Below are 12,899 nucleotides of genomic sequence, written 5' to 3' on the forward strand. Positions count from 1 at the left end.
AATTTTCATTTAGTAGGTTAATATACTTATCTGCATTCATAATTCCGACAATTTGTACTAACATACAATTCCGTTACGCGAGAAACACCCCCACACCATTAATGATCCACCGTCAAATTTAACTGTGGGTGTAATAAATGATCTTTTATACGCTACATGTTTTTTTTTCCAGACTTTGTGGTTCTTTTTTAATTGCTGTAACACAAATTTACTTTCGTCGCTCCAAATTATAGTTTTCCAGAATGCTAGTGGCATATTCACATATGTTTTTGCAAACGCTAAATGTTTTCTCATATTTCTTTTATTAATATGTGGCTTATGTCTAGCCTTGCAGCGTCTTGAATCAGTTTCATGCAGTCTTCATTAAATTATTTTGTTGAAACATTTACTTCCACTATTTCTGCAATACTTCCTACTGCAATCGTTGAATCTTTTCGACTTGTATGAAAAATTCGACGGCCTTGTATGGTGGTACATACAGCGTTTGCGTCCACGACCTCTTAAATTTTCAACGGTCTTGTATACTAAATATTTTTTATAAATTTTTCCTATTGCACTTTTAAATACGCACTTGCACTTCCTAGTTATTACGCGGTAACTTAATTTCTTACAGCAGTCCGATACAATTAAATGACGAATTTGATATGAAATTTCTTTCGTTTCTGGCATTCTGCAGTTATTGTATAAATGTTGTTAATTGTACGAAGCTTGAATTGGTACTAATAAGTTTGATGGTGATCGCTGCAATGAAGCGTGACCTGTGCCTAATGTTTGTATATATTTCTTACCTCACAATAACATTATAACCAAGTGTCCACTTATTTTTGTCCCCTGTACGGCGTGTTTACACAAAGATGTAAATATGAACTTCAATTATTCGTTAAATAATCTATACACTATAACGATATATAGTAAATAAAACTTAAGTTTATAACAGTAATGTTAATTCGACTAAACTTGATAGATTGTATTGTAGACTATATTTGATAAGCCAACATCCACGTTGAAGGAGTGAAAACAGTTCTCAAAGTTAGGGACAGAGTTCATTTTTAGAAGTAATAACCGCCATTAACATAATCTAACAATTTTGGTAGAGAGTATTATGTATTTTTATGCTCTCTTTTGGTAGAGGTCGATTATTGAAAATCCTATTATAATAAGCTTCCACCAAATGAAGTACTAAAAAATTATGAATCAATGAAAAATGTATGAATACATATTTTTGTTTTTGAAATGTATTCATCAACACTATATAAATAAAAATGTAACATATAAACAAAAATGAAATATATTTAAGATTTACGTAAAATATAGAGTTTCCCCTATACCCCAATTTTTTGCAAAAATGTAATACAGACAAGACTTCATGTTGCAGAATACTTGCAGGGACACAGTTGGACTCCACCCTACCTACTGCCTACAGGACTGTCTAAATAGGACTGCTTAAATTTACTAATTAAATTTTATTATTATTTATCATGTCCCTGACGACATACAATGTCAAAGTGAATATTATGGACATAGTATTCCTTACAATAAATAATTAGCTTTATATATTATGTTTGGATACACTTACATCTTTTAGTTTATGTAATTCACGATTTTTTTCCTCACTATAATAAGCTGTCATTTCAGACACTAATTTGTCTAAAGCTGTAGTTCCACGACCAACAATTTGAACCCAGAATTTAGTAGGACTTTCCATTGCAGATACATATACTTCCATTGTACCATCAGTACCTAAAATCAAACCTTTTATATTATCAACAATTACATGTACTATACAAATCTGTCTTTCGGTATGACAAATAACGCTTAAATAAATTAAAGGTACTCGAATCACACATTTAACATGTATTAAACATATCCATACTGCGAATACTTGTGTATTTCACATGCATTAATGAAATAAACCTGTACTCATGTGTTTAATGTGTTTATTGTGTCATATTTAACACAATTATATTATTTAATGTATTAAATTGCATTACTTCTGATGAAATTGAAGTGAATAATATTTTTATAAACAAATTTTAAAGCTAATTTTACGCGCTTGCTTGTCAAGGACCCTTACCATCACACAAATTAAAATGGACATGTGCTAATACATGTTAAATATACATCTCTAAATACATGGATCCCTACGTACTAAAATTTATACAGAGTCTAATATAGATAGATTTAATACATGTATACATATATACAAGAAAGTATGTATACCATGTACATGTATACAATAAAACAAAAACCTCGATATAAAACACAGTTACCTTTATCAGTGTACCTTTAATTTTAATGGACATTCACGGTCACAAAAACTACTTCATTGTTATACAGATAGAAGTTCAAAATGTCAAAATTTAAGTACTATTAATCCTTTAGTTATTAAGTACCCCTATAAATGAAGTTTTTCTTTTAACAAAGAGACACTTTAGTGGCTTCCCCTTGGGTAGTATTTCTAAGAAAGGACCACTATAGTGGCGCTTCATTGTTTTTTACAACTTACACCAACGCAACTTTGTATTAACATAGGTATGGCTAAATGCATAGTCGTCAAAACACTCAATGTGCTATTACAATAGAACAATAGAACAATCTATACAGGATATACTATTGCATGACCAACTTTACTACATCATGCCAGATGTAATTAATGTCAATATAATTAATGTCATGTCAATATATAATTAATATTGTTATTATTCTTTATAGTGTTGCTATTATTCTTTTTTGGCTTCATTTATAAATGTTAAACTATTACTTATAAATTTTCGGTAATTGTGCATAAAAGGTTATACTTCATCGATTTTGATTAAATTTAAATACCCTGTAAAACTCAATATTTTGAATAACTTTTTCCTAAGCATGTAACCACTGCTCAGCCATGTTAGTTTCTGAAATATTCAACAAATTCAGTCATTCATTCTAAAGAACAAATTCAGTCATTCATTCTAAAGAACAAATTCGGTCATTCAAAATAAGCAGAATTCGCAATAGTGAATCTGACGGTTTTTTACGAATATTTCCAAAACTAAAAGAGACTGCCGGTTACATCTATAGGAAACATTTGTTCAGAATGATGACTTTGACAAAATATTTCAATTTCATAAAAATCCATGAGGAAGAGGCTTTTCTCTTCAAAAGTTGACGAGTGATTGCACCATGCTGACACATACGAGTGCCACAGACTTGCACGTATAGGTAAAATTCAATGTAGGAGTAGCTGCAGTTTTTCACGAATATCTCAGAAACTAAGGCTGAACGGTGGTTACATGTATAGGAAAAAATTGATCAGAATCTTCATCCTGACAACATATTAAAAAGTTATCGACATCAGTGAGGTGTAAGCTTTTATGCACAATTACCAAATTTTCTTTGATACAAACCTTGTAGTGATAAGGATTCAGTGGATTGTGAATACTCAGTCGTTTGAATGGGCAGCCTTGCTGCAGAAAAAGTTTCTAATTTAGAACATGATTTCTTCTTAGCAGTTTCATCATCCGTGTTTTCTTCTCTAAATTCTCTAACTTTTTCCTCAATTTGTGATAGAGCAGCAGCAATTTGTTCAGCAGTTCCTTTTATTATAATCCTTCTTTCGACATCTACAAAATGCTGGTATCAGTTATTAAAATTTTACAAAAGTAAAACCATAAAAAGATTTAATTTCATATTTGCAAGTAACATACTTTGTACATAAGATGCATAGCCACTTTCAACAATGACTTTTGCACCTGAAATTGTTTGAATTTGCTGTACAGATTCTCCACCTCTTCCAATTATTCTTGCACATGCCTTGTGTGGTACGTATGTTTCGTATGTTTCAATAATAGGTTGATTTGCAATTATGGACTTTATTAATTCTTGAGCCAATTGTGTATTCTCATAAGGTCCTCTTATAATGCATATACGTTCAGGACATTCAAGGTTGTCTTCCTTAAAATGTATTTGCGTTCCTGTTTTGTTTTGTACATCTTTTATTACGCATCCACCTCTTCCAATAACGGCAGGCACGAATTGTCTAGGTACTTCACATTCTAATGAAACTCTCTTTGGAACATTTATATGACTTCTTCTAGAAGTCGAATCTTCCTCATCCTATTGAATCAAATGATTAAGAAAATTAAAATATGGGTTTATATGAAAGTAAACATTTTGCAAATTTACCTTTTTGTATAGCAAGTATATTACAGCAATGCTAACACTTGTTAGAGAAATACCAAGTAAAATTGGCAAAGTAAATTGCTGAGACGACCACTTCATTTTATGTATTAACGTCTAAATCGAGATATTTATTTCGTACTTCCTATTCTTACGCAGGTTAATTTCGATTTAAATATATGTACTTATGTACACAGAACATGCTTTCGGGTTGTTATTACTGGAATGTTTCATAACCTCGTATATATGTTTTTGAAAAATCACTGATATTGCAACATGTAAAAAGTACAATAAAATATTTGCAGAAACTAAAGTACGGTTTTTAAGGATGTTTTTAATGAATTTGCATTAAAATATTCTCTTGATTTGCAAATATTGTCAGAGATATTGTACTTAGGCCCAAATCAGAAATTGTATTTTTAAAACTATATTTCTGCCAACTGTGTAGCTGTAAACATGATATAACTGCGGGTAATAAATATTCCAGTTTCATGCAACGCATACATAAATTTTTGGTGAAGGATAAGTGTCTATTAAACATTAAAATATACCCAAGGAATATGTAATATATTTTTTCTTTTTATTAAACGTAAATATGCATATAAATGTAAATAGAGGAGTAAACTACAGACATATTATGTTTTATGTTGGTAGCACTGTAAAAGAAGTTTGACGCAGACGCTAAGATTAGAATATGACAGGAAATTCAAATGACAATCGTTTACACTACAAATTAAGTACGGTTAAGTGTTTTTTTAACATAGATAAAATGATTGATTTCAAGAATAGAAGTTTGTTCAAAGCATATTACCACAAAAAATGTTAAAATCACAATAGTAATGCTTATCTTCTACTACATTAATGCAGCAACAACCTTTTACATCAACCGTTTTTATAACACATCAGTTAATTAAATACATCGATTATTTCTTGAAAAACTAAATTTTTTATTTCTGGTATAATTTTTATTCTAGAGCAATTACAGGGTTTGGCACTTATTAATGAATTTAAAAAATTTTCCGGTATTCAACTTCGAGTTTATTATCTTTACATAAATCTCGTGGCATTTTTTAAATTTTCATGGTACACCAGTCAAAAGTTATTATTATATCAGAAAATGTTCAGTAAGTCATTGTATTTAAACATTTTTTTTTAATCGACATAAAACACCAATTATTTTGATAACTTTTTGTTTTCCATTTAATATGCATATCTATTTTTACAATATTAACACTAAAAAAATACAATCGACGATTATAAAATAACGAAATGTTTAAATATTCTTTGGTGTTTTACTGGTATTCATTTATTTAGTATGCTGTTAAAAGCGTTTCGTGTTTTCTTTTCTGAACGTGTGTTATAACAGATATATCTACAGACAAGATAATTGTTAGTGAGGATGTGTGGTTTACATGTGTAACAATTAGATATCGCGGTTATTATTGAGAAAACGTATTTCTCGATAATGTTATTTTTATCCTTCCTGTTATTTATAATTTAGGTTGGTCATACAGCTTGTTAGCGTACAATTATTACCGGTAGGAGCCTCTGAGCTTCCTGCTTCCCCTACCAACGTCTCTTTCGTGTAGCTCGCATCTTCGCCGCGCTGCGGTGCCTCATGCCTTCGTCTCTCCCCTCGTACGTCACGCTGTCGACGGGACTTATGCCATAAGCCGCGCACATGGTCGGTTACGACGGGAACGTAATTTTGAAAAAAAAAACGTAATGTAACAGATTGAATGTTCTCATTTTAAATAATTTCTATAATATTTCTATAATATTTGACTCTAGGTGTGCATAAAAATTCGAATTCCTAGGGAATGGAATTATCGGTAGATGATTTCATTATTCTTCTGTTTCCTCAATCGTTTATGTATAAAAAAATTGTCAAGTGTGTGAAAATCTTGAAAATCAGTTAGAGATGAAACAACAATAGAATATAGGGAATATAGTAGAATTTCTACATACACATAATACCTTTACAGTTAGTTCCTAGTGGACGACTTCCAATTTGTTACTGTACACGTAATTGTGTTCGTAAAAACGTATTCAACATTATACAGGGTCCGGTCGAATAACACGTAGTGAACAACAGAACACCAGAGGATTCCTTATGAAAAGACAAGATAAAAAATACAATATAACATTTTCCTATCCAAGGCTTAGTTTAAAAAAAAAATTGAATTTTTGTACATGCGGAAGAAGCACATATGCCATTGGTGGGCACGGTGAGGGCCCCTCAAATGTTTGCTTCCCCCCACCAACCTTTCTTTCGTGCAGCACGCACCTTCGTCGCGTTTGCTGATGTCTCTGGACTCTGGATGTCTCGTGTCTTCGTTGCAGCCTTGGACCATACACATATGTATACTTATGGTATAGACCATGTATCCCAAACATACTTTATACAGGGTGAGTTTCGTAACGTGACGGTCTCAAATAACTCATAAGTTATTTATTTATATTAATAAAAAGTCTTGTACTTTCTGGAGGCATACAGTACTCTAATCTGTTTTTTATTACCTTGCTTTTTCATCGAGATATGAGGGTCACCTTCAGTTTTTTAAATCGAATGTCTAATATTTTCTCTTAAATTCGGAAAAATTATTAAATTCTGCGTAAAAAAGTAATCGAATTAGCAGTGAGTGAAGAATTTCTTCCAATGTTTCTGTAGTTGTTTCAGCACAACCAGTAACAATACATACGTCTTCGCATATCTTCGGCCGTCGTTGATGCTCGCGACAAACTTCATTTTTTAATGTTCCCCAAAGTAAATAATGGAGCGACGTTATATCTGGCGAGCGAGGTGGCCAACCAATGTTACTGTCACGTTCGATCCAACGATTAAGAAATATTCTACTTGCCGCGATTGCCGAATTTAATGTGCTGGGCAGCCGTCATGTTGGTACCGCATTATTTGACGTATTAAACATGGTACATTTTCTACTAACAAGGGAACATATTCAGATGCGAAAATCCGATTTTGATGAAACTTATGGGAGCTTCTAGTTCTTTGAAAAATATTTAATTTAAATATTTAATATCCACTTTGAAGGGGTGAAAACAGCCCTCAAAGTTGGGGTTCAAAACCACATTTTTTGAGATATCTCGGAAACCAGAGATCGAAAAAATTTGATTTTTTTTTAAATTGTGTGTTTTTCAATGGGAAACGTAGTCGCGCAAGAAAATTTTAACAAAAGTTTTTTGTTTAAACAATATATTAAAATTTTGATTTTTTTTTGCAGTTTCTTTTATTTATTGTTAGTTCATTTTAATGTAAACTTGGGTGTGTGATCTTTGATCCAAAATAGGGGATACATGTTTCAGGATTTTCTTTTTTTTGCCATTTAACAATAATTATGCATAATGGAAGATAGTCTTGCACCTGGCGTGCGTAGGAAGGAATTCTGGCTTGTTTCATCGAAATATAAGCATTTAGTATAAACGTGTATAGTATTTTAAACAATACCACTGGGTTATGTGTCGTTTATTGTTTTATTAGTAGCTAAAGAAGGTGGCGCAGGTAGCAGCGTGAAATACTTCAGTCAACCACGTTCTAAATAATTCTTTCGTTGGTTTACCCCATGTGGAAGCTTCAATATTGACATTAGGCGCCGTGAACACACTTCTTCGTACACGAGGTCCTAACTGCTCTTTGACTCCTTTCAAAACAATATACAATGGCGATAGCAACTGTCCATCAGCTGAAATTGTGGGCTGGATAGTGTAGCTGTGAGTTGTTAACGATATGGATTGGACAAGAGCACCCGTTTCTTTTTCACCTTTGTGTGAAAGTGTTCGACCAGAGTGCAATTCCAACTGGAACCCACTTTGATTACTATTGAAAATATTGCTTGCGCCATAATTTTCAAAATACCCTTTCACATGACACACAAAATCGTCTGCTGCTGCGGTCAAATCTGTTAAATGGTTACTATGATGGCGGGTAACAAGTTTCGTCGTTTTTCTTGATACTATATTATAGTTCTCTTTAAACTTCCACAACCAACAGGACGATGCCTGAAATCCTGCTAAATTTATTGATGAATTTTCGATCATTGCCCACCGTCTCAAATTTATGTGGTGTACCAAAATTTTATTATTTCTTGCTACAATAAATTTTTCAAGTGTAGCCTTTATTAATTTGTTCTTCCCATCTGTATAAATCTGATTGTCTCTTCAATTTCTTGTATTGGTTTTTTACAGTTTGGAAGTTTAGTGTTCTTTTTCTTCCACTCTTCCAATAATCTACAGCTTTCTTCTTATATTCTAAATCAATGTCTACATATTCCATTTCTTCTGGACTCTCGTCCGAAGAACTTGAAGACGACGGTTTCGATGTTGACGCTGATTCCAAATCTTCTTCGTCTTCGGGAACATTAAATGAAGTCGGTTCGTCTGTTAGGTCATCGAATATCAATTGTTGTTGCGTTTCGAAATTCATGTACCCTGCTTCTCCGTACCTATCAATCAGATCTATAATAATGTGTGCCAGTTCAATTTCCTTCCCATTCGTGGGTGTTCCCTCGTTATTATTACTGTTATATGTTTCCATCAAAATGTTTATAACGTTCGTCAGATTGACCTTCATGTTTATAAAAACGAATCTAACAAGAAAAATAAACAATCAGCAAAAGTAAAATTAATATAATTATCGGATGTTTTTTTGATTATCGTCAGAAATTATTTGTTTTATGTGGCACTGTTTTAAAAATCCGAAAAAATAGCCTTAACTTCTTAATATCCACGTTGCTTTACAAACCGTAATGCAGAAAGACTAATAGCACACGTAGCAAAGTGCCCATATTTATAAATTCTTAAGACACCTTACGTTTCCCACTCTCTCACCCTAACAACCAATAGAAATGTTTGAAAATATTCGTGTTCTTCTGAAATGCTATATATAACCGAGGTAAAACTGATGTGAGGCATTTGCCACCAGCTCTTTTCAGAGCTACCATAAACGACGAGGGAAACTCCAACTTCGAGGATTCACAGTTTAAAAAGGCTGCAGGTATATTTTGACCGAAGGCCCAATGACTGCAGAAATTCACACGCGAATTGGCTATAAAAGTCGGTACCCTTACTCCGCCGCGGTAATTAGCACCGCGTCACGCTGCTACCTGCGCCACCTTCTTTAGCTACTAATAAAACAATAAACGACACATAACCCAGTGGTATTGTTTAAAATACTATACACGTTTATACTAAATGCTTATATTTCGATGAAACAAGCCAGAATTCCTTCCTACGCACGCCAGGTGCAAGACTATCTTCCATTATGCATAATTATTGTTAAATGGCAAAAAAAAAGAAAATCCTGAAACATGTATCCCCTATTTTGGATCAAAGATCACACACCCAAGTTTACATTAAAATGAACTAACAATAAATAAAAGAAACTGCAAAAAAAAATCAAAATTTTAATATATTGTTTAAACAAAAAACTTTTGTTAAAATTTTCTTGCGCGACTACGTTTCCCATTGAAAAACACACAATTTAAAAAAAAATCAAATTTTTTCGATCTCTGGTTTCCGAGATATCTCAAAAAATGTGGTTTTGAACCCCAACTTTGAGGGCTGTTTTCACCCCTTCAAAGTGGATGTCTGCCGATAAAAAAAAATACGTGTCAAATATTTTTCAAAGAACTAGAAGCTCCCATAAGTTTCATCAAAATCGGATTTTCGCATCTGAATATGTTCCCTTGTAAGCCTGGCAGTATTTCAGACAAGAATGTGGAGTATATCTGACCTGTTAGTGATCTCTCAATGAAGTACGGTTCAATGATGTGGTGACCAATCCTGCCGCACCAAACATTCACATTTCTCTGTTACCCAATAATGCATATTTCTTGTATTCACATCTCCACAATTTGTAAATGTGGCTTCATCAGTCCATAAAACAATCTGTACAAACGTACCATTTGAATCTTGCATCTGGTGCCAGAACCACTCACAGAACTGTACGCGTTTTTCAAAGTCTTGTCTATGTAGCTTTTGATGTACTGTCAAGTAATACAGATGAAAGTTCTTTGTATGAAGAATACGCACAACACTTCTTTGACTAATGCCTACACCACCCGAAATCTGCTGTGTACTGATGTACGAATTATAGGCGATACCTGCTAAGGTAGAAATACGATATCCTTAATTTTTTAAAATTTTACGATAAATTTTACGTTTCTGTACGTTAAAATTTTCATGTTCTTTGAGTCTTTTACTAACCCTTAAAAAGGTAGAACGCGATGGCTGGTTTCGATCAGGATACATAGCCTGGTACAAGATCTTTGCTCCTATAGTATTTTCTTCACACGCACCATAAACAATTATCATATCGTATTTTTCACTGTTACTGAACATCGTAATAATAAATGTAGCATCTTCCTCAATACGATTTTACCGTTTACAAAGATACTAAATAGGCATTTCGTGTCCATGATTTCTAACATCTAACCGGGAACATGTTTATAAACATGGTCTGCCGTCGCAAACAAAGTCGTGTTACGAATCACGTTGACCGAGCATATTTCCTAATAGAAGATTATTAATTTGAAAATATCTCAGTAATTATTAATTTTAAATCCCACTTTGTATACTACCTTTCTACGCGGAATTTCATCATTTTTCCGAATTTGAAAAAAAATATTAGACATTCGATTTAAAAAACTGAAGGTAACTCTCATATCTCGATAAAAAAGCAAAGTAATAAAAAACAGATTAGAGCACTGTATGTCCCCCAGAAAACCATGCAACTTTTGTTCGAAACATTTTTTCGTACAATAAATAACTTACGAGTTATTTGAGATCGTCACGTTACGAGACTCATTCTATACAGGGTGTCCCATGCAACTGGAACAGGCTGTACCTCCTAAACGGTTAGGAATAGAGGAAAATGTTATAAGAAAAAGTTGAATGGCATCAGACGGTGCATAATACGCAACTAATTTTATGCACTTTTGTGCATCGGTGCATCAGAAAAATGCAACTGCACTTTTTTTTTTAATGGAAACCTGACTGCAGCAATCGATGCAGTTTGTTGTGCTCTACATAAAAGTACTAACATACTTATGCCCTAAGTTATCGAAGCTAAAAGTTCACTGAATTGAATACATGATCCGTTGGAAATCCGCGTCTCAGGAGGAACACAAATAACCAGATACGATACAGCGTGAACGTTTGGTGCGGAATTTTTGATAAATGGATTATTGGCCCACATTTTTTTAACGGAACATTGACCGATCAAAAGTACCTGAACTTTCTGCAATCCGACCTACCAGTTCAGTTACACGATACAGATATTCCTCTAAGTGAACGGCAAAACATCAGGTACTTCCAACAAGACGGTGCCCCAGCACACAACTCACAGATAGTTGCCAGACATTTGAACAAAACTTGAATGAAATGAAGGGAAATGGATTGGTACACGAGGGCCGATCTTATGGCCACCGCGATCACCGAACCTCACACCCCTTGACTTCTTTTTATGGGGATATCTGAAAGATAGAGTGTATTCGCGCCCCATCACTAACCTCGAAGAACTCCGACAATGCATACAGCACTAAATATCCAAGATTACGAAAAGAGACATAAGGAATGTGTTGCGCAACATCAAGAAACGGATGGAAAAGTGCTTGGACTGCGATGGAGAACGATTCGAACACTTGTTGTAACGTAAGTACTTCGGAACGCTTGCCGACCGACCGCAAAAACTGGGAGAACTTTTAGCTTCGATAACTTCTTAACGAATAAGTTTAGGGCATAAGTATGTTAGTACTTTTATGTAGAGCACAACAAACTGCATCGATTGCTGCAGTCAGGTTTCCATTAAAAAAAAAAGTGCAGTTGCATTTTTCTGATGCACCGATGCACAAAAGTGCATAAAATTAGTTGCGTATTATGCACCGTCTGATGCCATTCAACTTTTTCTTATAACATTTTCCTCTATTCCCAACCGTTTAGGAGGTACAGCCTGTTCCAGTTGCGTGGAACATCCTGTATACTGATTATTTCATGATAGAATGCCAAATTCTTTGACATTATCCTGTCCATTCTTTCCGTGTACCGTGCACACGACGCGCAGTGTACAAAAACGCCTAAAAGCTGGCCAAGCATTAAAAATACTAGAAGAACATTAAAAATCTTTCTAAAAATACCGTGTATTTGAGGTCGCTGATTACGAATTTAATGTTAGATTAACATTTTAATCAATCGTTTGTGAAGAAAAAATGAAATTTTTATTTAAAAAGTTATTTTATATATCTATATAAAAATATAAACGTTTTTCTATCTATGAAAATTTATTTGAACATCAATGTTTCAAACAAATGTTCATACATAAAAAAATTTATATTCTTGTAATAGTAAAGTGTACAAAAAAACTTTTTTTAAATCTGTTTATTTCTATGTAGTAGGTTTTATCTGGAGAATTGGAATCAATACATTAATTTTCTACTGATCCGTTAGTAATTTAAAAACTTCAGATAGTATATTTTCCGTATAGAGATTTTATGTTGAATATCACTCAGTGAAATACATGGATAACGAATATACCATCATCCTGTGAAATAAGTTACTTTATATTACTTATATTAACCAAGCCGGTACATAGTTCCTACAAAATCAACCACCGTCCAAAGATATGTATAACTCAGAGATTCGCATACAAGCGAACATTTAGTTATCAACGCAATATTGAGTGGTTATTTTTTTATGTTTGTTGTTACCTGTTATTGCTGACTGTACTA

At 33.3% G+C, this 12,899-nt stretch overlaps 1 protein-coding gene across 3 annotated transcripts in view; it reads right to left on the reverse strand.

The window, feature by feature from the left end:
- Positions 1–4,663, reverse strand: part of Papi (tudor and KH domain containing protein papi) — a 126,270-nt gene extending 121,607 nt beyond the window's left edge. Inside the window, exons 1-4 of one of the 3 annotated variants that reach the window (XM_076799134.1) lie at positions 4,165–4,663; positions 3,687–4,095; positions 3,387–3,602; positions 1,577–1,740 (exon numbers count right to left, since the gene is read on the reverse strand). In XM_076799134.1, the coding sequence (XP_076655249.1) occupies positions 1,577–1,740; positions 3,387–3,602; positions 3,687–4,095; positions 4,165–4,260 (885 nt within the window). In that variant the 5' untranslated portion in view covers positions 4,261–4,663. The remainder of the gene's footprint in view (positions 1–1,576; positions 1,741–3,386; positions 3,603–3,686; positions 4,096–4,164) is intronic. The other 2 variants (XM_076799135.1, XM_076799136.1) reach the window with 2 other exon arrangements.
- Between the last annotated feature and the right edge of the window lie 8,236 nt (positions 4,664–12,899).

This window comes from Halictus rubicundus, chromosome 13, assembly GCF_050948215.1.
Source record: "Halictus rubicundus isolate RS-2024b chromosome 13, iyHalRubi1_principal, whole genome shotgun sequence".
Taxonomy (NCBI): Eukaryota; Metazoa; Arthropoda; class Insecta; order Hymenoptera; family Halictidae; genus Halictus; species Halictus rubicundus.